This window comes from Emys orbicularis, chromosome 2 (genome assembly GCF_028017835.1).
Source record: "Emys orbicularis isolate rEmyOrb1 chromosome 2, rEmyOrb1.hap1, whole genome shotgun sequence".
Lineage (NCBI taxonomy): Eukaryota > Metazoa > Chordata > Testudines > Emydidae > Emys > Emys orbicularis.
This window is the reverse complement of record NC_088684.1, coordinates 234373574-234400587: the sequence shown is the minus strand read 5'-3', so window position 1 is coordinate 234400587 and position 27014 is coordinate 234373574. Positions and strand designations below refer to the sequence as shown.

General features: G+C 44.5%; 1 protein-coding gene across 1 annotated transcript in view; it reads right to left on the bottom strand.

The window, feature by feature from the left end:
• OSBPL3 (oxysterol binding protein like 3) overlaps window positions 1-27014 on the bottom strand; it is a 119456-nt gene that overhangs the window by 56205 nt on the left and 36237 nt on the right. The window contains exons 2-6 of the mRNA XM_065398601.1: window positions 15454-15696; window positions 2512-2628; window positions 2306-2359; window positions 1941-2054; window positions 574-744 (exon numbers count right to left, since the gene is read on the bottom strand). Coding sequence (XP_065254673.1) covers window positions 574-744; window positions 1941-2054; window positions 2306-2359; window positions 2512-2628; window positions 15454-15546 — 549 coding nt within the window. The 5' untranslated portion in view covers window positions 15547-15696. The remainder of the gene's footprint in view (window positions 1-573; window positions 745-1940; window positions 2055-2305; window positions 2360-2511; window positions 2629-15453; window positions 15697-27014) is intronic.

Below are 27014 nucleotides of genomic sequence, written 5' to 3'. Positions count from 1 at the left end.
AAACGAAAATTATATTTTAATAAAACTTTAAACAATGATATTAAAAAAAAACAGGATAACTTTATAGTATTCTAGAGCAGTGGTTCTCAACCAGGGGTCCCGGGCCCCCTGGGGGGCCATGAGCAGGTTCCAGGGGGTCCACCAAGCATGGCCACTGTTAGACTCACTGGGGCCCATGGCAGAAAGCCAAAGCCCCACCACATGGGGCTGAAGCTTGGGGCCCTGAGCCCTGCCACCTGGGGCTGAAGCCAAAGCCTGAGCAACTTAGCTTCGCAGGGGCCCTTGTGGCATGGGGGCCCCAGGCAATTGCCCTGCTTGCTACCCCCTAACACCGGTCCTGGCTTTTATATGCAGAAAACCAGTTGTTGTGGGACAGGTGGTCTGTGGAGTTTTTATAGCATGTTGGGGGGGTGGGCCTCAGAAAGAAAAAGGTTGAGACTGCCTGCATTAGACCATTTTACTGTTTACATCTTACACCAAACCGTTACCCAACCAAAAACTTAAATTACGGTCTTTACACAAACTGATAGAGAAATCAAGCTACATTAATCCTTGATGAAAGCTCATCATTACCTTTCTACTTGAGACAGAGTCGAACACACCGGGTACAGAGTCTGCAGTAGAGGACGCTGGGAAGAAATGATTATTGATATCATGTGGAAACATGGCAATTTCATTTTGACGATACATTCTGTGGTGCCGCAGTTTTGCTACCCATTCGTCAAACAGTTCCTGAGATTTCACCTACAGAAAATAGTTAAGTTATATGACAGGGAGTCAACCTTAAATTACTAGACAAAACTAGATCTTATTTTTTCCTATTTCTTACAAGGTGGCCACAAGGGGTTCTGAATTCTTGACAGAGCATCAATAAAGTGTGCCTGTTAAATAGTACTGTTCACTTGCCTGAATAAAACATAGAAACAAATTCATGGAGCAGCTTAAGAGGAAAACTATGTTAACTGAAGAAGTTTATCTCTAAGGCCCCAATTCAGGAAAGCACAAACAAATGTTTGAGTCCATCCCTATTCAGGGCAACACTGACGCACATGCTTAAGTCTCATTGACTTCAATAGGACTTAAGCAAACACTTAAGTGCTATCCTAAAAAAGGGGTACCTTACTAAATAGGGCCTAATATTGTGAACTTAAATACAAGTCTTGTAAGTCTGTCGTCCAGAGGACAGGCTCAACTTAGACCCACAGAAGCATGGCAGCATTAAATCTTCATACATGCCATAGTTGTATATATATATATGTTTTCAGTTTTACTTCCAAACTTATTTGCTTTTAAGGTTCAAAAGACTTTTAATCTTAGTTAAATATAGGTTTGGTGGTTTTTTTACATTTAAAAAACACTAGCTATATATTTTAAGTCAATTTAGACCATTAGATCAATAGATAAACTTACAACTTTAAAAGTACAGAATATAGTCCACAGATAAAATAAATACATTCCTTCTTAATTATGTTCTATTAATAGATTAGATAAGTGCAAGTACGCTCACATAATGGAAAAGATGCAAGAGGGCACAACAGTAGCATGTAATTACTCTGGTCCATTTTTTCTCCCCACATTCGTCTCACAAAAAGTAGTAACTAAATTTAAGTATAAAAAATTGCTGCCAACTATGAGACTTTGTGTTTGACAAAATTTAAAGTTAGAGAAAGGTTGTACAGAAATTACGAATTCCAGAAACCAAACTACAGTAAAATAAAGGACATCATTTGCTTCTCAGCAAACTATAACGTTTGCCCACACTTGACAACTGCTACAGAATTTAAAATGTTTTTCCTTCAAGTTAACCAACATTTCCAGCACCCTTTATTAAGAGGCCAACAACACACACACACCCCCCCCCCACTAGGTGCATCACAACGTTTTAATATTTTTACAATTTAATTGGTAAGATACAGAATAAGATTGCCTTGAAGAATTACCTTTAGATGGTATATGTATTCTTCGGTATCCAAATCTATACATTTTGTTGATTTCTTTACAGACATCACTGAAAGTCCAACATCAATGCAGCCATGCAGCTTCTCTCTCTCTACCTGCAAAAAAAGATTTTACATAGAAAAATTAGCATTAATGCCTGAGGCAGGATAGGAGAAGAGATGCATTGGTTGGCAGGACCAACATTTTTAATTCATCTTGTAGGTTAGAAATTCAAAATCTATCTTTCCTCTTCACAACATGACCCAAGTCCTGGTATTCATATGAAATACCACAATATCGAGAGAGAGAGAGAGAGAGAGAGAGAAAAAAAAACAAAAACAAACAAACAAACAAACAAAAAACTTACATCAGCTTGACACTTGGCATACTTCAAAATTCCTCTGTCCAAGAAGAAGTATCTCTGTAATCAGAAATGCAAAGAAACCTTTTATAGGAGAGCAGGAAATGATACAATATATTCCACTAAAAGGGCATCTTCTGCAGTTAACTTTTCAACAAGGACAACACACCAAGTGAGTTGGCAACTAACCCTAAGACATACTTCTTTCCTACCTTGTGCCAGCCTTTCAGCGGCCATTTCCTCTTTTTCAGCAGGTAGCCTTCCTGTTTCTGTGGTTCCTGGGTATAATTTATGACTCCTCGCAGTCCTTCTATAACTTCCCAGCTGTCCTATTAAAACACAAAATCCAAACCTGATTTTTTTTTTTTTTTTTTTTTATAAAGGAACAGAATTAAAACATTTCTCTGACTAAAACCCAGGGAGACCAGAGTCTCAGACTGAGACACAACACAAAGTAAATGAAATGCAATTTTTCTGACACCATGTCTCATTGAATGTATGTGCTCACCAGGATTATTTACATATAGTACATAGCCATAGGGTATGCCACAGTTTAGTATAAAACCTTTATATCAATATGGGCAAAAAACACCTCCTACTGAAAAAGATCTCATTAGTGCATCATTGCCTGTAAAGCAGACCATAAAAACCTAGATTTCTGGCACGTTCTTCAGCACACTGTTCAATCATTTAATTTCATTCTAGCTTCATCATTGTAATCTGACTAGGTCACTGTTTTGCACAGTAGCTGGACATAAGACCATGTAACTGGGCAAAAAGCAAACAATTATATAGTGTAGTTAACTGAAACACTGCACGCGACAAGAGTGCAAGTGCAGTAGTTGACAGCAAGTGCTGTTTTGAACAGGAAATCAGTGATTTTCAATTTACATTAGTTAAGTAACGGGAATACATTAAAATGTCACAATTATACTAACTGTAGCAAAAGGTTTAGTGTGTGGATAAATTTTCCTGTTAAGGAGGAATTTTCCACCAAGTTTGGCTTGACAAAGGTTGCTTTCAGATTTGGTGCTCAAGAAAAAAAACCTAGAGAAAAGCTGCTGGATTTAACTGAAGCTTTCCTTGGCTGGAGAGCCTACCAATGTAGCTAAAAGACTGTAGAAATATCAAGTACATTTTCAGATTTTTATTCTTGGAATGAGCCAGTCGCTTAAGAGTTTTATTGGCTTCCCCATCAATTAGATTACTCCCGTCAGAGAAAAAAAAATTCTCAAGCAAGCATTATACATGGCAACTGTCGCCCACTGCTTTAGCCCAAACATACTGGATAGCAACCTATAATGAAAAAGAATAAATCCGATAACAATTACTACTGAACATGAAGCCTTCTTAATGCACTACAGATTGTTTGTTTTTTTGACAAGTGGGGAAGTCCTCGATCATCTGGGTTTGTGCATTTTTGTTAAGCATAAGCAGAGAATAGATCTGATGGATAGGTCTTCAATCTTTTGGAAGGCAAATAGTTTCCCAAGTGTAGGTGGTTTAGAGTACTTTCTACTGATCTAATGGTCATAGAAGAAAACAAACCAAGCATGTTCACTTAAGCTCTTTAGCAAACCACAAACACCTTGACTTGGGATGGGTGGGAGAGAAGCTGAACCTTATAATTTCAAATTAGTTATTCATAGTTAAATCTGCACTCCTCCAACCAACAAGAACATATTGAAAAGGATCAGAGCTCATGCCTGATCTTTTCCTCAAAACACTATCCAATTTCCAGGTTGGAAAACATCTGAGCACATTCAAAGGGCTAGGAAGGGAATCAGGACACTTGTATAGGGGGAAGGTTACAAAGAAGTGGAGTCCACAGGTGATGAGAGGGTCATATCAGATGGGGGCACATGAGGTGATAAGGAAACAATAGAAAGAAGGGTCATCAAGCTGCATCAATTTGGAGGCGTAAACTTGTTTGCAATAGCTCAAATAAATGCCTTGAGGGACACCATACACTTCTTGGCATGCTCTTTGGGCTCAGGGTGATTGTTTGAAAAGCTGAAATCAGGAGAGGGGTCTTCTCAGATCTCATATTTCTCCAAATTTGAACAACAGTTGGAACTGGCATCAGCTCCAATAGGAATCTGGATTGGCAAATGCAAGAAAATGCTTTTAAGGTCACAAGGCTTCTTGTTTGAACTTTCAGAGATATGTAGGGTGACTGGATGTCCAGTTTTTAAAGGGACAGTCCCGTATTTAAGCCCTTCTGCAGATGTCCTGACTTTTTCTTAAAAACAAATTGTTCTGTATTTTCTGTCCCCCCTTCCCCTCCCTTCAGTACTAGTGGGTCCTGCTGCTGGCCAGATCCCTGCTCGCCAGCCACCCGCCCACCAGGGGTGAGTGGCGGGGGGGGGTGGGGGGGTGGGTCCAGTGGCCGACAATGGGGGTGGGTGTGTAAGGCTGGTGGTGGGGTGAAGATGCAGCACGCGGGGCCAGCTGCTCCCCCTGCCAGTCTGTCAGCGCAGCCTCCACTGCGTGCTGGCTCTCGGCCAGTAGGGCCCTGCCCCCATCCCATTTCTGGCTGGCACTGGCTGCGTGCTGCAGTGGCTGGTGAGTGTGGGCCGGCGCCAGCTGGTTATGTGTTGCCTCTGCTGCTCACCCATCGACCCTTTACATGCTCCTCCTCTTGCTGTTCTCTCCCTGCTTTACCTCCAGCCCTGCTGCTCCTACATATCCCACTCCCAGTAGGATGCGTCTCGCTCCCAGCGCTGTGCAGAGAACCAGTCCCTGGTCAGAGCGCTCAGCTTACTAACAGCCTGGCCGGCAGGCTCCTTCCTTCCCCCACTGCTTTTGGCTGGGTCGGTGCTCCGGGAAAGCCCAAGACCTTCCGACCTGGGGCACTGACCAGGAGGAGCCAAGCCCTGCACGTGCCAAAGCCCCACATAGCGCTGGTACAGAGAAGCCTCTCCACCCCTCAGCTAAGCTCTGGTGTGGTGGGGGGCGGGGAGCGATTTCCAGCCTGTTCACACTCCGGACCTGCAGGCTCCACAGCAGCTCCCAAGGCAGGGGCTTAGCACCCTCTTCACCCCCCAGCCGTCCCCCCCACTGCCAGGTCCTGTCCCTATGGAGCACAGGGCTGCTCCATCCCCTAGGCACCCTCCCCTGCTGAGCCACCTCTCTGGCTGGGTTAGGGTGACTAGATGTCCCGATTTTATAGGCACAGTCCTGATAATTGGGGCTTTTTTCTTATATAGAGGCCTATTACTCCGCACCCCCGTCCCGATTTTTTACACTTGCTATCTGGTCACCCTAGGCTGGGTTCGCTGAAGTCCCTGCAGTCAGGCTCCCTGGACCCTGGTGCACAATGCATCCTTAGGGGTTAACCCCTTCCTGCCCACACTGTAGCCAGGAGATGGCTGGGTTACGTTGGTGGCCAGCAACCTCCTGGAGGTGTTAGCTGCCTTTCAACACTGTGCAGGCAGGAAGGGACAAGCTGCTTCCAGCAACATGGGAGTGGTGGGGTGGGGGAGAGATGAGCTCTGCAAAGACACAGGCCAGGTCATCCCTCCCCCCCACCCTTCTCCTCCCCTGCGGCTGGAAGCAGCTCCCGTCCCTTCGCACAGTGCCGAAAAGCTGCTGCTGACCACATTCTGGCGGAACTCTGGCAGAAATCGGAGCGGGGGGCATATGATCCTGTGTGCCCCCCACGTGTTACCTCAGGAAGACGTGGTGCCAGGTACCAGAAGAGGTGGCTCTGTCCCGGGGGCCCAGTCAGGCATGGAAGGCAGAAGCACTGGGCAGGGAGGGTTGGGTTGGTTGGTCACTCCCCTCCACCTCTCTCACACAGCGGGAGTATGTGTGTGTCACCCCTCCCCGTGTGCGCGCATGGGGGGAGGCACGTAGAGGTGTGTGTGCCATCCCTCCCCATGTGAACCCTAAAGCCTTAAAGATAAAAAGGTAAATAAAAAAAGCCAACTACACAGTATTTCTTTTTAAGAGGGGCTCAGTCAACTTAATGTTAATTTGAATGTTTGTACGATTGCCATTGGACTCGCTTGAATAGAAGTAATTTTACAGGTGTCCTGTATTCATCATAGGGAAATATGGTCACCCTAGAGATATATGGCAATAGGAAAGGGCAGCTTCTATAGTCCCCAAATGGTTAGGGTGAGAGAGGTGGGCGATCACACAGGCACTAGCAGGTTCTTGTCCTGCAGTAATAATCAACACTTGAGCAACTGTGCAAGACCTCAGACATGTAGAAGGTCCAGGAATCAAATAACTCCCAGATGAACCCTTGATTTCCTTTGTCTCTCCTTTTCTTTTGGAAGATGCAATTTTCCTTTGATCTGAATCTTATGCCCCTTAAAGAGCACACCATGCTGAACAGAATGGACCTGATGTTGCCTGCAATTTATCCACAGCTTGTCTGATCTCAAGAAGAAAGAAAAGAAAAAAGGATCTGTGGTTGTATGCTGCTAGAAGGAAATACTGCAGCTAGACAGATCTGCTCAGCCAATGAACTTAAGACGAAGGCAAATAAATCAGTCTGGCTTCTGTCTGTCTGAAATAGTAGAGGGGGAGCATGAGATTTCTTCATAGTTGCAGGCAGCATTTATAGCATGTTCTCTTGCTGATTCTTACCCCTGCTGGGGACTCAAAACTAGGGTTACCATCCGTCCGTATTTCCCCGGACATGTCCGGCTTTTGCGTCTCTAAATAGCCGTCCGGGAGGAATTGGTAACAAGGTTAAAATGTCCAGGGTTTTTTTCTCCCTCGCCTCCCTCCCTCCCTTCCATGCAGAGTGCGGCTGTTGATTGGGCAGCTGGGCCGATTGACCCGCTCCCATTGGCCTCCAGCAGCCAGAGCCCTCCCCTGCTCCCCCCTCCCTCTGTCTGCAGCCCTGTGTAACACAAACCGACCCACCGGGCAGCGTGTTTTGCAAACCCGTGGAGCCAGAATGGTAAGGGGAGTCCGGGGGGGGGGGGGGGGGGGGGGAGTCCGGGGGGGGGGGGGGGGGGGGGGGAGTCCGGGGGGGGGGGGGGCAGTCAGGGAGCGGGAGAGTGTTGGATGGGTCCCCGGCCTCCACCTGCCAACCACCCTCCGCGGGCCCCCCCTCCCTCCCTGCCTGCCTCTCCCTTCCCTGCTTGTACTGCCAGAGCCAGCAGCAACTGCTGTCTGCTGCCCCCGGGTCCTAGTACCCCCATCCACTAATGGGAAGACAGGCTGCCCTTACCCTGCCCTTCCATCCTAGCCCTGAGCCTCTCCAACGCCCCAAACCCCTCATCCCCAGCCCTCATCCCCCCACACCCTAATCCTCTGCTCCATCCCTGAGCCCCCTCCTGCATCATGAACCCCCCATTCTCAGACCCACAGCCCTCACCCCTGCATCCCCTCCTATCCCCAAACTCCCTCCCAAACCCCCTCCCCCCTTCCCACACACCCCCTCCTGCCCTCAAACTCCCTCCCAAAGCCTGCACCGCCTCCCTTTGCACCGCCTCCCACCCCCAAACTCCATCCCAGAGCCTGCACCCCTCACCCCCTCCTGCACACCCACCCCCTGCCCCAGCCCGGAGCCTGCACCCAGCACCCAAACTCTATCCCAGAACCTGCACCCTGCACCCCTCCTGCACCCTAATACCCAGCCCAGGACCTGCACCCCAGACCTCCTCCCCCCACCCAACCCCCCTCCCAGAGCCTTAGGCAGGTGTGGGGGGGGGGTTCTGGGCACCACCAAAATTTCTACAACCCTGCCACCCATGCGAGTGGATAAGGGTCGGAGCAGTCAGGGGACAGGTAGTGTCCTAGGGGGGTTCTCAGCAGGGGGCAGTCAGGGGACAAGAAGCAGGGGGGGTTGGGGTTCTGAGGGGGGCAGTCAGGGGGTGGGAAGTGGGAGGGAGTGGATGGGGCGGGGGCGGGGCTTCCCCCCCCCCCCCCCGTGTCCTCTTTTTTGATTGTGGAAATATGGTAACCCTACTCAAAACTAAGGTTAAAGTTTGAAGAAGCTCAATTACATTAAAAAAAAGTCAATAGCAGCAGCACAATCCGTGTCCAAACTGGTGGGGTGCAAAAGTGCAACGCTGCTGCAGAAAGCGACTACAGTTAGAACAAAAATTGACTTTCTTGTGGATCAGCATCAACACAGAATGAGCAAAACCATCATCTCTGATAGCAGTGACAACAAAGGCCAAGGACTGAGGCAGGCCAGCATAGGAAATTTGCACTGCTGCGGTCTGGGTGAGCCATGGAACAGGTATGAAGGACTTTGGTCTCAAGGACTGTTAACCTGGCATTAAATTAACTAATCAGATAAAAGCCCCCCAATTTTCTACAACACAGCGCACCAGAAACTCCTCAAGGCTAGATTTTGTTTCTGGGAAAAAAGAATGAAGTAACGAGTTTGAATGGCTCTCAGACAGATGCTTGAATATAGCTGATGACAGTGCCAGACTTTCTTCTAGTATAAACTGCAGTCAGATGTACTGCAGGTTTTAAAGTGCCAAAAATAGAAAGTGGCTTCGTGGAGGATAAGGTTTTGCTTCAGCAGCAACTAAAGCATGTTATGGTTCATAAATTTGGCAAAAAGTTACTGAATTTTCTTTTTAGTACAAGATTTTTTTTTTTTTTAAATATAGCTCTCTCAGTGCCTTTCCTTACTGTATCTGCTTATTTCACAAGTTTATTTATTGCTTTCCCATCCACACTATTCATTTTGAACATGTCAATTTTAAACTTTAAAAAGATAATGATGTTTTTTCCTCCCTCACAAATATTTAAAATTATGGCCTAGTGGCACATGTTATATTGCGATACCGGGGGAAGGTGTGGAAATGGAAATCACTTCACACCAACTACTGAGCCTTAAAGGTGAAGGTCAAGTCCCATTTCCTGGGAAGGGATTAATTGTCAGTGTTTTGAGGGTAATGCTGCAAATGTATTCAGGCTGCCAGAAACAGGGCTCTAGGATTAGTGAGGGAAGGAAGGGTGTCCTAGAATGAAAGTTCCACAACCCCACTTGAACCAACCTCTCAAGCCATAACAGTCTCTGGCCTGCATCACGGGGATCTTTACATAAGTGTCGTCAGTGCCATATGCTGCTCTGTGGGGAGGAGCAGTCACACCACATCAGACTAAAATACTCTGATCCCAGGAGGTGCCCTTATTCCACCAGTGGCACAATACCCACACTCCCAAACAATTTTCCTTTCTCTGGGGCCTGAGTGCACTTGCAGTAGCACTCCCTGCTTGCCTGAGTTTGAGAAACTGGTAACACGTACCCCACTACTCCACAAAGTGTCTGCCAAGATCCCTTTCTCCCCTGTGCTTTGTAACAGTTTCTTTCCACTTAATCTGATTAATGAAATGTCCTGTCCTGTGAGATCAGCTGCAGAGACACTGAGGCAAAGGGGAAAGAGGTGGCCGGCCAAAACTGTCTTGATATAGCAGACAATAAAGACAACCGTTCTGACTGAAGCGGATCAGGAAGGGGCACATGGGTGTACGGGGAGAAGGGGGAATAAATTCCTCACTGGAATAGAAGAAGAGGAGAATACCAGATGATTAGAAACAATATTTTTCACCTCCCCACAGAGGATCTGAAATTATAAGCTATAGTTTTGGGGCTCCTTCTAATAAAAATAGTGGAGTGTACTCTATTTGTCCCTCTGGGGCTCTGCTGGATCTTTTCTTTCAGTTTTAGTTCCTATAGTTTCATAAAACTACCTTGTTTAAAAAAAAAAATTGTTTTACAAAAAACAACCAATGTAAATGCTGTAATTTAAGCAAAATTGCATCAGTGATGGAGAAGAAACCTAAATGCCTAGTAAAAATAACCAGCCTCTTTCATTTAAGGACTGGTGTTATCTCTAGAGATGGGGTAGGAGGGGAATGTAACTGATGTCTGGACAGTGGCAGGGATGGGAATGCAGCAATTAATCACCAGTTAGAAGGGTTTGGGGGAGAAGAGGGCAATTAGTTAGCAATGTGATGTGTTTTCTGTCAAATCCAATTGACAGTACCATTCATGGGAAACTCCCCAAATAATCCAGCCTCATACATTTCTACTCCCCCACAAGTTACCAAAAAACCCACCAAATAACTTTCAGCGTGGCTATCATCAGCATCACGTTAAAGGGTGAATGAGCAGATTTTGTGAAGACTCATAACTCCTTTTCTTTTCTGGGCTCTCTCCCTCTCTAAGGGAGAATCAACCTCAGAACCCATTTAAATTGAGCTCTATAGCAATTATTCTCTCTTCACTAGCACCAAAACAGTTAGAGAACAGAACACATTTCTATTTAAACATGAACAGCAAGTCATCTAGCAGCATACCTCCCCCTTCTCAGTTGCTCTACAATGTGTAGAATACTGCACTATTTGGTCCAAAGTGTCTGTCTTTTCCCATAAGCAACAGAAAGAAAAGAAATATTTTCCATAACATTGCATTATTTTTTTAATTTCATGAACACTTGACAGTCATACTTAACATATTAACTTTTAAAAGTTAGACATGATCAAGCCATCTTTCTTAGTCAAAGCAGATGTCCGCCCCAATTTTATATTTCTTGTATTTCACACTTATTGGTTATTAGCAGGAAATATATCCAAACGGGAAAGACAATGTTTGTGTATAATCAAAAAAATATTTAAAAAATATTCCACAAAACAGATCTTGATTTGTACAGTCTAGTATAGAATCAGTCATTTATGGCACACCAACATCATTGTGGAGTTAAACAATGAGCACCAGTAACATAGGAGGCAAGACAAGCTCACTTCCGGGAACTCTGACAATTGATGCTGAAAATCCACCAATTCAATTCAAAGTACTGCATTTTTGACAGGAATAGACTGTACTGGGAGAAGGCCTCCTGATCTCCTGCTTGTATCTGGCAGTTGAGTAGAGCTTGCACTCTAAGTGTCAAGTCTACAAAGTTATTATATTTGCCCCCCCCAAAAAAGGGGAGAGAAATTATATTAAAAATATCTGGCAATAAGTAATTACAAATCCACATTTAAAAAAAAAATCCTTCAGAAAAGATTTCACTGCCACCCACAGTTGATAACACATGCTCTTCAGGAATACATTTCTAAGAAATAAACAAACAAACAAACAAACAAACATTCTCATTTCAACTGTATAAACACAGTATTGGCCCCAGCTTTCAGCATTCCTCTTCCATACCTCAGGTTGATAGCATGCTTTAATGGTCACATGTTCTACCAATTATAGCAAAAAAACACTGCTGAATTCTGTTTGACTCTGACATTAATTTTCTCTGAGGTTTTGGGCAAGTCACTCAACTCTCATGCTCCAGTTTCCCCATATGTGAAATTGGGATAATATTCACTTAGAGTGTTGTGATGACTGGAGGGCCGGCTCTAACTTTTTTGCCGCCCCAGGCAAAAAAGAAGAGCGCCGCCCCGCCATAATACCCTCCCCCACCCCGAGTGCTGGGCCGGGCCGCCGAAACACCCCCGCGCTGCCCGGCCAAAACAAACAAAAAACCCGTCGAGCGCCCCCCGCCACCCCAACATTGGCTGCCCCTTCTGAGGTGCCGCCCCAAGCACGTGCTTGGTCGGCTGGTGCCTAGAGCCGGCCCTGGATGATGGACTACACTTATCAGATTCTTTGGAAGAGAAAAGGTCTAAGTATTAATCAAATCAGGAAGATGGTATATCATAGAATCTCAGGGTTGGAAGGGACCTCAGGAGGTCATCTAGTCCAACCCCCTGCTCAAGCAGGGCCAATCCCCAGACAGATTTTTGCCCCAGATCCCTAAATGGCCCGCTCAAGGATTGAACTCACAACCCTGGGTTTAGCAGGCCAATGCTCAAACCACTGAGCTATCACTATGTCTCATTCTTATGAGGAGGAAACATGAATTGTGGTGGCATCCAGCTTTATACCTCCATCTCACCTGACCTGATCGGTGCAGTTGAGCAATTTAGCCAGTGCCTAACAGACAACATGGCTTGGGTGAAGGCTAGATGGCTAAGACAACCCAGACAAAGGTTTGTAGGGTGAAGGTATGCTCCATGTGCTAGACTTGTAATCTTTCCACACTCAGAGCTAGCTTCTAGCTTCGACTATATGCCCATATAAGAAACACTCCCTTCCCCAAATCCCTGTGTGCAGGCTACCCAGACTGAGTCAGTAGACATAGGAGTAAGAGTACACAGCAACTCCCTCGCACCCCCCGCCCCAAATAGAGAAGGTAGGCATGGAGTGGGGTGAATAGTGAGTTCTACCCCAATGCTCTGGCCAGCAAAGCTGAGCCATGCCAGTGGGTATTGTAATTTAAAGCCTTATTGTGCGTGTTCTTATAGAAATTGTACCTGCAACTGTAGGAATGCTTTTAGTATGCAATACACTTTTAGCGGGATTTAGCAATGCTCACGTAAATATTATTAAGTTATAACTGAAATCCAGTGCTAATAATGCTTGCCTGACATTATCTCTAAGAACAAATTTCATTTATATCTTAAAATTTTTTTAAGTTAACCTTATAATGAAGAAAGAAAAAAAAGCTTGAAAGAAAAAAAAAATAGTACCTTGAAAGCAAATGCTTCCCTCACTCAAAGCTATAAAAATGCGATTCTTTTGCTTACAAGCACAACCATCTTAAAGAGGCACAAATCATTTAGGAGATTAGACTGCCTCGGTCTCTTCGCATGAAGGAGTAACATTTCAAAACATCGTGGCTGAGATTTCAAAGCTGCCTAATGGATTTGGATGCCCAATTCCCAGTGAAATTCAATTAGGGCTGGTCTACACTGGGGGGGGGGGAGGAAATCGATCCAAGATACGCAACTTCAGCTACGCAAATAGCGTAGCTGAAGTCAAAGTATCTTGGATCGAATTACCTGGGGTCCAGACGGTGTGGGATCGACGGCTGCAGCTCCCCCATCGACTGCGCTACCGCCGCTCGCTCTGGTGGAGTTCCGGAGTCGACGGTGAGCGCGTTCGGGGATCGATATATCGTGTCTTAACAAGACGCGATATATCGATCCCGGATAAATAGATTGCTACCCGCCGATATGGCGGGTAGTGAAGATGTACCCTTAGAGGCAGCTTTGAAAATCTCAACCAGCCTGTTCTGTGCACAAAAAACTTTACTGCAACAAAGCCACTCACACTCGCTTATAGGGAATAATGGCTCAAGTGCACATAAGCACACATTTTTTGTGAGGCTGCAGCACAGTGTCTGTTTCTCCAAGAACAAAGCTGTGCTTGGATATCTGCACGCTCTCACTTTGAAGTTCAAACACTTGTGGGCACACTTTAAAAACCTACTCCTACATTTTTTTTTAAAAATGCACAGTTGATAAACTCTTTGAAGCACAGACTGTGTTTTTTTGTATGAATTTATCAGGGCTTTTGGGTGCCACATGGGGTTGCCAACCCTCCCGGTTTTGCTGGGAGTCTCTGGAAATTGGGCTCTATCTCCTGGAGACTACTGAAGCCAAACCAGGAGATTTTAGGCCACTAAAAGTCCAGTGGTGCAGCGGGGCTAAGGCAAGCTCCCTGCCTGCCCTGGCTCTGTGCCACTCCAAGAAGCGGCCGGCACATCCCTGGGGGGGCAGGGGGCACTGCTCCAAATGCTGACTCCGCAGCTCCCATTGGCCAGGAACTGCAGCCAATGGGAGCTGCAGGGGCGGTGCCTGCAGGCAGGGGCAGTGCGCGGGGCTGCAGGGACATGCTGGCCGCTTCTGGGAGCAGCGCGGGGCCAACTGGGAGCCACTCAAGGTAAATGCTGCCCAGCCGGAGCCGGCATCCCTCACCCCCTCCCGCACCCCAACCCCCTGCCCCAGGCTCAGCCCGGAGCCCCCTCCCACACTCCGAATCCCTCGGCCCCAGCTCAGAGCCTGCAACCCCCATCACACCCCAACCTCATGCCCCAGCCCCGTGAAACTGAGTGAGGGTGGGGGACAGCAAGCGACGGGGGGGCGAGGGGGGGATGAAGTGAGCAGGGTGGGACCTCAGAGAAGGGGCAGGGGTGTATGGGTTTGTGTGATTAGACAGTTGGCAACCCTAATGCCACAGCAACAATCTGCACTCATGGGCAGATTTTCAGTATCAATATTAGCAACATATGCAGATAAAGAACGCTCCTAACTGAAATACTATTACTACACACACACACACACACACACACACACACCCACACCCACACCCACCCACCCTCTGAAGGCTTGAGTAGGCAGCTACACAATATGCTACCACTGGGGTGACCTTCTCTACAGGAGATTTAGGGGTTCTAAGCACCAAACCACAGAAGCCAAGCATTCAGCAGCAGACTATAGGCCACGAGTGGACAAACGACGGCCCGGGGGCCGCATCCGGCCCTTCAGACATTTTAATCCAGCCCTTGAGCCCCTGCTGGGGAGCGGGGTTGGGGACTTGCTTTGCGTGGCTCCCGGAAGCAGCAGCAGCATGTCCCCCCTCTGACTCCTACGCGTAGGGGCAGCCAGGGGGCTCCAGACACTGCCCCCACCCCAAGCGCCGCCCCAGCAGCCCCCATTGGCCAGCAAATGGGAGCTGCAGGGGTGGCGCCTGCGGACGAGGCAACGCACAGAGCTGCCTGGCTGCGCCTCCATGTAGGAGGCGGAGGGGGGACGTTCCGCTGCTTCCGGGAGCTGCTTGAGGTAAGCGCTGCATGAAGCCTGCGCCCCAATCCCCTCCTGCACTCCAACCCCTTACCCCCTCCCACCCTCCGAACCCCTCGGTCCCACCCTCCTGCACCCCAGAGCCTGCACCCCCAGCCAGAGCCCTCACCCTCTCTCACACCCCAACCCCCAATTTCATGAGCATTCATGGCACACTATACAATTTCCATATCCAGATGGGGCCCTCGGGACAAAAAGTTCACCCACCCCTATAGGCACACTGCATCTAGAGAGTGAGAGCACAGTATTAACTGAATTCCTGGTTGCCCTTTCCAACGTTATAAGTATCTGCTACTCAGTAATGTGTGTTTATTTCACTTGACTGAAGACAAGATGCTGCCACTGGCAAAAAAAGAGGAAAATGGAAAAAGAAAAAGAAAAAAAAAAAAAAGGACCACCAACAACTGCACAACAGACCCTTAAACACATAATTTTGTTCAACAAGGTCACTAGAACGGACCATTTCTCCTAATACTTTGAAGTCCCCCTCCCCACCCTAAACAAACAGGAGCTAGTGAAGTTTACTTTACCTGTCGACTTCCCTGCTTAGAGGAGCAACTGCTGGTACTTCTTGAAGGTGACAATACTTTCTGGGACACACCCAAGCTCTTTTCTTCACTCATGATCCCAGAGACAGATTGTTTTGTGTCTATTCAGTTAGAACACCATCCAAAGGGAATTAAGCAAGTGTATCGGAAGACGGGCGAGAAAGGCAAGAGTCATTGTTTACCCATATGCATTCCAATGGCATCTTCTGGGCCCCAAGGAGATTCCTAAGAGAAACAAACCAAAAACACATGAGCATTGGATATAGTCCATGTTATTTGGTTACACGAGTCAAGAATCTATAAGAAAGCCTTTGGTAATGTAGCTGGACTGCACTGCTATATGTTATCAGAAATTAACTTAACTGCTTTAGGATAATTTTCAAATGTCAGAGAGAAACAGCAAAACGGTGGGTTCTAAGTACTTGTTTTAAAGTCATACCACTATCTGACTGCTGGTAAAGAACACAGTTTAAATGCCGCATCAAGCGTCTCTTTAAAGATTAAATAATCCCATTCCTTAAGAATTTAGATACAGTGCACATTTGCAATTCCAGAAGTTGCTTTCATTTTTAGCCAAGAATTGTGCAAACGTAGCTACCTACAGGTGGGCATGACTAACTGTACCTGGAGTTAGAAATTGGTAACTACGTCACTTCTGTGACTAAGTGAGTGGCAGGAAGATTAATTAATAGCTTGTCTAATAACAGTGGTGGTTGCAGTGTGCACAAAAAAACTTGATGGAAACCCTGAATGACGGATTTGCAGTGTCGGCAACGGTTGCCATGGCAACAGTTTTTCACCCAACAAAGGAGACAACAAAAACAAACATTTTTTTTTTTTTTTCAGGTTTTGAAAAGTATTGTGCAAGTTGTGTATCGCTTCAGACTTGACTGCTCATAGACAAAGCAGCCTAAGAATTTCCATGGTAGGAGGAAGGGCTTAGAAAAGTAAGGAAGTTTCTACACCATGGAGGAAGATTTTATTACTGATGTAAATGCATGTGACTCCACTGCCTTAAATAAATCACTGCCTTAAATAAATAGTTGTGCCAGCTTACACTCCAGTAGTGTTTTAGTCTCCTTGTGCATTGAGCAGGTTTTTTTTGTTTTGTTTTAAAGGCTTGAAAAATACATTCAGAGACAAGATGGATTAGAACAACCCTAGTAAATGGAGAAGCTTAAGGCTCACATTTTTAAAGAATTCAAGCTTCCTTTTTGAAAAAGCTAGTTCTTTAAAATAAGTGTCCAAATATAACCTAATACAGTACTGTCTTCCCCAGATCGTCAGACAACACCTCTCTGTGCTGCTCTAAACCGGAATTTAGATGTGCTTATCAGAGGATCTTTTCGAAAATCAATCGTGTATTTTCTCTGTAAGACAATTTAATGGAAGACTTACTATAAGGTTTCTACCAAAATATCCCCTTTTCCATCTAAAACACGGTATTTTTCTTACCTAATTCACCTTATATTTAAATGAGATACTTAGCTTAAAAAAGTTATAGCAAAAATAGCCCTACCATTCTTTAAAGTCAAATTAAAACAACTCCCCACCCACCCCCCAAGACTGGATGGCCCAGGCATCGGATAATAGTGGGGGAGGGGGGGAGGAGAAGAGAGGAAAACTTTCCCTTTTATGTGACTACTTCATATATGAGCCAGATTAGTAGTGACTGAACATTGCTACCATCAGATGCTACAATAATGAGTGAGGTATAAGAAATAATATGGCATATAGAACAGCTGTGTGGTGAACTACATGACAAATTGGGCCTGGTCTATACAGTTTTATTACTGATTTAACAGTTTTGATTAGGGATGTTGCATTTTGAAGAAATTAGGTTCTCCTGCTCTTATTTTGGGTGACATTTCCCCCCTTTGCCTTTTCATCAAGGTTAGTGCTTTTAATATCTATAAAGCTCACTTTACCTTGGTTTTAAATAGTTGACTCTGAGTTCACACAAAATGTGTCTCTCTTGATCAGTTTCCAGCTCCTTATTAAATCTTTTAAATAGCCATCTTACAAAGATGGCAGTCTCTCTTTACAAGCAGATGCTTAACAAAATATATTTTTTTCCAATAAAAGGAACTTGAAGCTGATTTAGAAAAAGTTAAGCATTCATGCACCCTTCTACCCACTCTGAAGTCCAATGCAGGAAATGTTTTGTAACACTGTTTACAGGGTGACCGCTGCCCACTTGAAGTTTCCCACTCTTGTGGTTTGAAATCACCACTTTAACTTCACTGTTAGTTGGCTGACATGCTTGCAAAATGGCAACGTTTAACAGTTCATGACCACAAGCAGGCTCTAATTTATAAAGTGCACTGAGAGTCTATTGAACCATCACTGTCAGGACCCAGCCAGGATATTCTGGGCACATTAGACCTAAATTCTGTGGCAAGTGCTCCCGGATTTCTAAGGCATATTACTAAGCACAGCTGTGCTGAATTCTGGGGCAGCTTCAGATAATGTTTTTTTAATTCAATAAGAAAAGGGATAAGATAATCAGTACCATACTCATCATTTGGTTTGGATCAGGGTTGCCAACTTTCTAATGGCACAAAAACGAACAACTCTGCCATGCCCCTTCTCTGAAGCCCCGCCCCTGCTCACTCCATCCATCCTGCCATCGCTTGCTCTCCCACATCCTCACTCACTTTCACTGGCCTGGAGCAGGGGGTTGGGATGCAGGAAGGGGTGAGGGCTCCAGCTGGAGGTGCGGGCTCCAGGGTGGGGCCGGAAATGAGGGGTTCAGAGTGCAGGAGGGGGCTCTGGCCTGGGGCAGAGGGTTGGGTTGTGTGAGGGGGTGCGAGCTTCATCTGGGGGTGTGGGCTCTGGGGTGGGGCTGGAGATGAGGGATTTGGGGTGCAGGAGGGAGCTCAGGGCTGGGGCAGGGAGTGGGGGTGCAGGAGGGGGTGAGGGCTCTGGCTGTGGGCTCTGGGGTGGGGCTGGGGATGAGGGATTTCGGGTCTGGGGGATCTGCGTGCTGCCCGTCCCCGCAAGTGTTACCCCCACAGCTCCCATTGGCAGTGATTCCCGGAGCCAGCACTGGGGGCGGAGGCAGCACAGGGAGCTTCCCTGATCGCCCCTCCACCTAGGGGTCAGACATGCCGGCCGCTTCTGGGAGCTGCCTGGAGCCTGGGCAGGCAGGGAGCCTGCCTTAGCCCTGCTGCACCGCCAACCAGATTTTTAGCAGCCTGGTCAGCAGTGCTGACTGGAGCCATCAGGAATCCTTTTCGACCAGGCATTCTAGTCGAAAACTGGATGCCCGGCAACCCTAGTTTGGAGTCCTGAGAGAAATGAGAGACTCTACAGCAGTGGTATTCCTCAAACAGCAAGTTTTTGTTTTTTTTCCTCCTTAAATTTCCCTGATTTAGCTTATTGAGAAGAAAAAACCCAAACAATGCCTCCACACACAGCAAAACAGGAGCAGGCTTCTGTGATCAGCTCTGAACAAGGTAGAGCTGTGGGGAAGATTGGAAATAAACAGTGTCCTCTGCCTCAAATCTTTTCTGTTCTTTGACTGGTGCTTCCAAATGATGCTTCACAATGTCATTGACCAGCTGAGGAATTCCAGATTTGTGCATGAGAGATTGCAGAAACCCCTGCATCTTTTGGTAATCTTCTGCACTCCTCTTTAAACTCTCTCCTTCATGAAGTTTAAGATGATTAGTATCTCAAGGTCTTGTATTGACATGCTCTTCCTCCAAGACTTGGCAGTCAGTATGAAAGCGTGAGGGAGAGAGAAATCAAAAACATGCCCAACAACGACAGGGCTTTTCTGTGATGTTTTGTTTTAGACCACCACCTATGAAACTTACCACCGCAAAAATATTAAAGAGCCAAATTGTCTTACTAAGCTATCAGTCAATCAGTACTTCAGTTACACTAAGGAATTGTCTATACAAAACAGTTATGTCACAGCAAGCTGGGGGGTGCAAGCTTTGGGTGGGCAGAGACCTTGGGATTGTTTTTTTTTTGCCTTCCTCTGCAGTGGGGGATGGGTCACTTGCTGATTTGAACTAGAATAAAATGGTGGATTCCCTGTAACTCAAAGACCTTAAACCAAGATTTGAGGACTCTAGTAACTCAGACAGCGATTATTGGCTTATTACAGGAGCAGGGGGTGAGGTTCTGTGGCCTGTGATGTGCAGGAGGTCAGACTAGAGGATCATGATGGTCCCTTCTGGCCTTAAAAATCTATGAACCTACCCTACATTAGCCTACCATGGAATAACTGTCTGTGTGGACCCTGCTGACATGCATTAAGAGTTTGTTAATGCACTTTGATCTAGTCCCGTTTCAGAGGGGACTCTCTTCTGTCTGCTCCTAGAGAGGTTATAAAATAATTATAATTTAAGAATAACCAGTCTAATTGTTCCTATATTAAAACTAAAACAATTGGTAAAAATACGTCAGCAAATACAGTCGATAGACTTCCACTTCCCTTACAAAGACACCAACTTGGAGATTCTAGTGCTACTGCTGAAGGTTTCACTAATTCACGACGACAATTTACTGTTTGGTTCTTACCCACGAAAGCTTTCCCAATACTTCTGTTAGTCTTAAAGGTGCCACAGGACCCTCTGTTGCTTTTTACAGATTCAGACTAACACGGCTACCACTCTGATGTTTGGTTTTATTTCTTGTATCTCTCAATGTTACAAAGTCACTGCAGAGTCTCAATGTCCTTATAGCTCATGGCAGAAGAAAGGGAGAAGAGATTAACGTTAGAAAAAGCTGGAAAACGGCAGTATGAAAGCAACATAATTAAGAAACTTTGTTATTGTTTTGAAAAATGAAGACTTGCAGCTGGCGCAGAGTTAATTAGGGTAAAAAGTGCTATTGTGAGCATTTAAATGTGGAGACAGAATAAGATGCAAGTTTTGTCACTAAAGTCCACTTTATGAATGTAGGAACAGGGAAGGCAAAAAACAAACAAACAAAACAAAAACAAAACCCAACAACCCCCCAATGGAAGTCATTGCAGCACTCCTAGTGCACTAACCTTTGCACATTAAGTCAGCAATTTTCTGTGTGGTATTTTAAAATAATACAATACATTTAGCTGGCAAACAAAATTCTCAAATAATTTTTTTGATAAATGTTGTATCAGAGATGAAAAAACACAAAAACAAAAAACAAACCGATTTTCCCCTGAAAGTCAGTGTTAACCCAATTAAAGTGCTTTCATTTCTACCTACTCTATTTGCTGGAAAATATGTTTAAACTAATTGTGGACTTCTTTTCCACCATTTAAAAATTTAAACTGTAAAGTGTGTCACAGAAAATGATGAAAACATCAGCTTTAATCTCTCTGACAGTCTAACATTGTTCCCCAAAGATAAGAGTCATCTATATGGCAAAAGAATTGAATAAAAACATGAGAAATATTGGTAGTGTCTTTTTGGAAGAAGATATCTGTATTTCCAAGGGATTATAAGATTCACAGTATTGAAGGAGAAAAGACAAGTCATAGTAATATGTATATACTGTGAAGCTTCTAGGTTGCCCTTTTGAAGAAAATGCGTGTAAAAGCAATTCTGATGGTTAGAAAGTACCAGTTTATTAAACACCACAGCAAACAAAAAGTTCAACAATAATTTAAAAAAGTGTCCGTATTTATCAAAACAGGTTTCAACTAGATCTCCAGAGTCAGACTCTGGAGATTGCTTAGATCAGGGATCGGCAACCTTTGGCACGCAGCTCGCCAGGGTAAGCACCCTGGCGGGCCGGGCCGGTTTGTTTACCTGTCGCGTCCGCAGGTTCGGCTGATTGCGGTTCCCACTGGCCGCGGTTCGCTGCTCCAGGCCAATGGGGGTGGCGGGAAGCGGCAGCCAGCACATCCCTCAGCCCATGCCGCTTCCCGCAGCCCCCATTGGCCTGGAGTGGCGAACCGCGGCCAGTGGGAGCCGCGATCAGCTGAACCTGCGGACGTGGCAGGTAAACAAACTGGCCTAGCAGGGTGCTTACCCTGGCGAGCCGCATCCCAAGGGTTGCCAATCCCTGATTTAGATTGTAATCTCTGTGGGACAGATACTTCTTTAGTTAGGTGTTTGTACAGCATCTAAAACACGGGGGTTCTGGTCCATGACTGGGGCTCCTGAGTGCTACTGCAATATAAATTTATTATTAATTCCCCTTGCCTAAACCCTTCCTTCAGTCCTGGGTCAGGCTTTCATAATACCTAGGCACACTATTTTAATGAGGAAAGTTAGTTTGTAAATAACCTACTTATCTTCAAAAAGCAGAAACCATTTAAAGCCCATTTGGTAGCTGATAGATAATGCTTGTAGTTAATCACCCATGAGAAAAGTCAGTGCCTATTCTAATCCAAAATGAATCAGGAGAATTAGAACCTAAGGAACATTCCACTAGAATAAGTCATAAGGAAAATATCAAAGAAAAATTTGCCTCAATGCCAAGCTTGTTCAGCCTCTCGTGGAGCCAGACAAGCATGTCTACTGTTTCCTTAACCCTTGGGTTTATTAATTCAGTCCTTCATATTAGCAAGTTCTTACATAAATTCAAAAGTAAGTCAATGTGCACTCTAAAAAGATTTTAAAAATTACCTCCTTCCTGCCCACCCCAGAAACTGAGTATTCAATGTATGGTGTGACAAGGATAATTGTCATGTGAATGTATCATACTGGCATTAATTTTTATCCAAGGAGATATCCAGCAGATATTTGTATGAAACATATTACATATATAGTCTGCACTAATAAATCTGTAAATGAAAAAAAAAAAAAAAAAAAGCCATGACACTAGTGACATACCAAATTGCAAGTGGTAATGACTGTATCATACATCTAATCAACTCACTCCTACTAGCCATGTGATCCCATTGATAAATGTAGCTGAAAATGAAAACACGTTAAGTAATATGAACAAAGTTACCTCCAGCCAGTCTTCATAGGCCTTTAGAGTTTAAAATATCCTCTTTAAGACTCTTGCCTAGTGGTAGGCACCACACTGCACATAATGTAGAAGGCCACCAGAACTCAAGAAAAGCCTCCAGACAATCACTTGACAGCCGATACACAAGATACATACAGCGCTCAAGGCTGTTACATAAATAGGGAACCCAGACAGAATTATTCTGAAGCACTCCCTTGCAACCAATTAATGCAGAGGTACCAAAGATAGCTGCAGCAGAAGGTGCATTTCTTACCCTCAGCTAGAGGCAGTGCCTTCCTAGTAGCAAGAAACAGAGAAGATAAAGGAGCATATTGGAGAACAGTATTTGTAGTTTTCAGTGAGGAAAGCAACATTTGAAAGCGATGTAACTCTTTATGGCATACATCCACCACATCTCACTGCCTCATCTACAGTAAGAATGCTCTGAAGTGATCACTTACGATACTTAATGATTAGAACCCAGAGATGGGGTTACGAATGTAAAATGTTTACCACCAAGCTTCCAGATTTCAGCAGTGGCTGGTTGCTCTCTTTTTTTTTGGTTATCTTACTGTTTAAAACTTTGTTCTGTTCATTAAATACACTTCTTGCATTATTTCCCAAGGCCTACTCCTTTTTAAAGCAGCAATCTCTCCCTCATCCCAGATTTCTAAAAAGGAGTTCTCTCTCCATTTCTACAGGGTTATTTTAAACACATATCCTCTAGCTCCCTTTTCCAATATGCACAGCCTGATGAAAACATATCTAAACTTTGATGTTCAGTGGCATGCCTTCCCATGGCCAGATGCCAGCAAAATAAATCAGCATGTTAAGCTGGTAGTGTCTGTGCATTGAGACAAAGCCACTTCTCTGCTGCTAGAACTCTGGAAGCATCAATGTCTCTTTATCAGTGGACAATGGAACAGACTGCCTAGGGAGGCTGGAAACTCCTTTACTGGAGGTTTTCAAAAGGAGGCTAGATAGAGCCATTTGTCTTGGATGGTTTCGACACAACAGATCCTGCATCTTGGCAGGGTTAGACTAGATGATCCTTGTGGTCCCTTCTAACTCTATGATGCTATCATTTCACATCAGAACCTACTGGAAAGCCTTAGAGAAAAGGGGGTGGAGAATTCTCTGAAATTCTTCATGAAACTCCCAGTCTACATCTTGATGTGCAATGAGAAAAGGGGGGGGGGGAAGCAACATGGTGTGATAATGACACAGGTAGTTCCAGGTTTATTAAAGGTAAGCCAATCACAGCCTAGAGATGCTTCAGCCACTTCAGGGAATTGCATATACTTACAAAAAGGTGCTGGGCCCTACGGTAACTTGCCTAATGAACCCCTCTCTTAAGCAGTAATATTGGGCATCACTCTCAGTAGCACGGTTTACTTTTTCCAGCATGTCTTCTGGAGGCAATAATTCGGAAATAGTGAGGGAACATGAAGGTTTAAGAAGACTGGGCTATCTATCCTAGGAATTAAATACTGCCAGGGAGAATGTATTTTCTTCCAATTCCTACTGGAACTCTGCTACATATCTGTCTAGTGGACATCACAGGAAATTTTTGAAAACATTGGAATTTCAATGAAAATAAATTAGGAAAAGAAAAAACTGCACTTTTTGCAGATTTTTAGTTTTTCCATTCTTTGAGCAGCTCTATCACCACCTAGGGTTTTAAAACCTACCACCAATGGGCATGATAACTAGACACAGTTCTTCCTTTGATCTATAGAAGATAGTTTAATCCTCCACAACTCAATATGCCATGGTTTCATTTCTCTCTTTGCTCTGCTCACAGAGTGAGGGAGTTACTGGAGGATCTCACCATTTCAGTCAACTGCACTCATATGTGGAAAAGTTCCACAGCTCTTCCCTTAATGCCAGGAAATAATTTTTTTTAAAAAAAGCAACAACCCTCTAAGAACTCTAGTTCAAATACAATGATAATGAGATAAACATGACAAACAATGGCTTGAAAGAGTTCAAGAAATTGTATCTGAAAATTTCCCCCTTCTCATTAAATTAGTGGACCATGGGAAAATTGCAACAATACTGCAGTTACAAAAACATTCTCCTTGGGGAAACGGGCCAGCGTGCACATTTACTCTCCGCAAAGGCCCCAATCATGCAAAGTATTGAAACACATGCTTAAATTTAAGCATGTGAGTAGTTCCATTAAATTTACAGCAACTGGACTCCAAGGGACTTCTCATGTGCTTAAAGTTAAGCATATGCTTAGGCTTTTGTGGGACTGAGGCCTACATGTTTTTGGTCTAGTTATGGGTGGAGGGGAGTTGCCCAGAAGCATACTTCAGAATAAATATATATTCTGTAAACTTCATTCAACAGCACTCAGGCAACGACAAATGGCAACAGGAGGACATTTTCCCCTCCTCCAATCTAATTATGGTCCTTCCTTCCCGCCACCACACACACTATCAATTTCCCCACTCATCAGTTTTATTTTAGTGCGATTACATCTCTCAAATTATGTTTCATAAACTGAAATAAGAACATAATTATACCAATTACATAGCCTTGACTGATTCTTTGTCATTGTAACCATGAAAAACCCTCTTGCTGGATTGTAGGATTACTAGATTATTCTGTACTATTAAATTAATGTGCTATAAATATAGTAATTTATTAGATAAAGGAACTAAGTGCCCTGGGCCCCATCTCATCTTTATTTTGTAAGAACACTGGAAAACCTGCAAAACAAACAGCCACAAGTTATAGAACTGCATATATATGTTCAATTTACAAATATTGCCTGATGGAGCAAATATGATCTTAAACAGAAACAGATAGGGGAGGGATAGCTCAGTGGTTTGAGCATTGGCCTGCTAAACCCAGGGTTGTGAGTTCAATCCTTGAGGGGGCCACTTAGGGATCTGGGGCAAAATCAGTACTTGGTCCTGCTAGTGAAGGCAGGGAGCTGGACTCGATGACTTTTCAAGGTCCCTTCCAGTTCTAGGGGATAGGATAGGATAGACATTAAAAGGAAGGGAAAAGTCACAATGACTGTTTTTATGCAGTGGAACACAGAACCCATTTCAGCTAGATGATAAACACGTTCCTGCACACCAAATTGCCTAATGACAAGCAGGATGTAAAACAAAGGGAAAATGGTTTCACGGTCTCAAAAGTCTTCTAACCAGCTGTTGCGACCTCACATCGGATTGAAATTCACTCTTTTCTAAAATAGGCAAGGAGATGGAAGGCAATTCCATTTTATTGATCCAGAGGATCTTTCACTCTTTTCTTCATGGTTTGTGACAAGACTGCCCACCGATATATAGTTACAGTAATGTACAAGTCTGTGAAGCCTTGGTTATAGAGTCTTTAGTTTAAGCAAAGGTTATAGTAAGTGATGCTGTACTGTTTTTAAAAAATAAACTATTCAAAAGTACGTAAGTGACTTGGGAGCCTAAGTCACTTTTGAAAATGGGAATTAGATGCCTTTGAAAATTTTACTCAGAATTTTGTCTCTATTAGTGAAGGACCTGCCTTTCCTGAATTTGGGAAAATGTGTTAGTGTAATTTAAAGAGATTTACTTAAAAAGAAAAAGAAGGACCCCTCACTGCCACTGCCCTTTCCAGGACGCCTCGGAGTCCCACTAGGGAGATGCACTATTTGAAAAGATGATGGGCATTGTTAGAATTTAATTCAAGTCTGATACTCCTTTTTATATTGAAGGTGGCAAATTCCATGATTTTGAGAAGCAAAAATTTTTTTTTTAGCTAGGTCAGTTTAATACCTAGATGTCTGTAAATTGTAGATAGGAAATTGGCCAACAAGGAAGGATTGGAGTTAATAATGAATAATTTAGCACTATTGCAGACAGACCAGAATATGAAAGATGTACGTGAGTCTTAATGGACTTGCCTTATTCCCCAAGAGTCAATCCTTCCAACTACAGTATAGCACTCAAATGCAAATCATGGCGCCGCTCCAGGAAGAGGAGCCAGTGGTACAAATCCTTATCCCTATGAAAAGTTTCATGGGTTTCCATGAGGGTCTATGGTCTGCTCTGGTGGCTCACTTTGCAGAATCAAGATCTATATCAATTATTGCAGCCTACTGGATAACTGCCTTTTCTTTAATTAAGTGCAAGTAATTGAAGAAGCTGCAGATGCGCTCCCCATTTCCAAGTATTTCTAGAAGTTAAGATTTGAGTTATTCTAAAATGAGTTACCAGCACTGGGTTAGAACAGAGAATTTACAATGCACCTCAACTGAGTTGGGCGCGTCAGTACTATAATTTAACAATCTGTCTTATTACTGCTAGGGAGCGCTCTATCACTTCAATTCCAGCTCCAGTCACCGCTAAATGGGAATACTGGCAGCAGAGTCGTCATGGACACTTAATTCATGCACAGTTTACTCTTTTTCCTCGCTGCTTAGCATTTCCATGGCAGTTTTAAAATTATGGTTCTACTAAACTCAGATATCTGGGGTTTATTTTTAGATTATATAAAAAGAGCAGCTATAAATGCAACCTGCCTCATAATTCATATAATTCCTGTTTAAACTTGCACCTGAACACCAACAAAAAATGGAAGTCCCACCATTTTGTTTTTCTTCCTCCCTTCCTCCCATTTTTCAAAATGTGTGTGTGTGGGGGGGGGGGGGG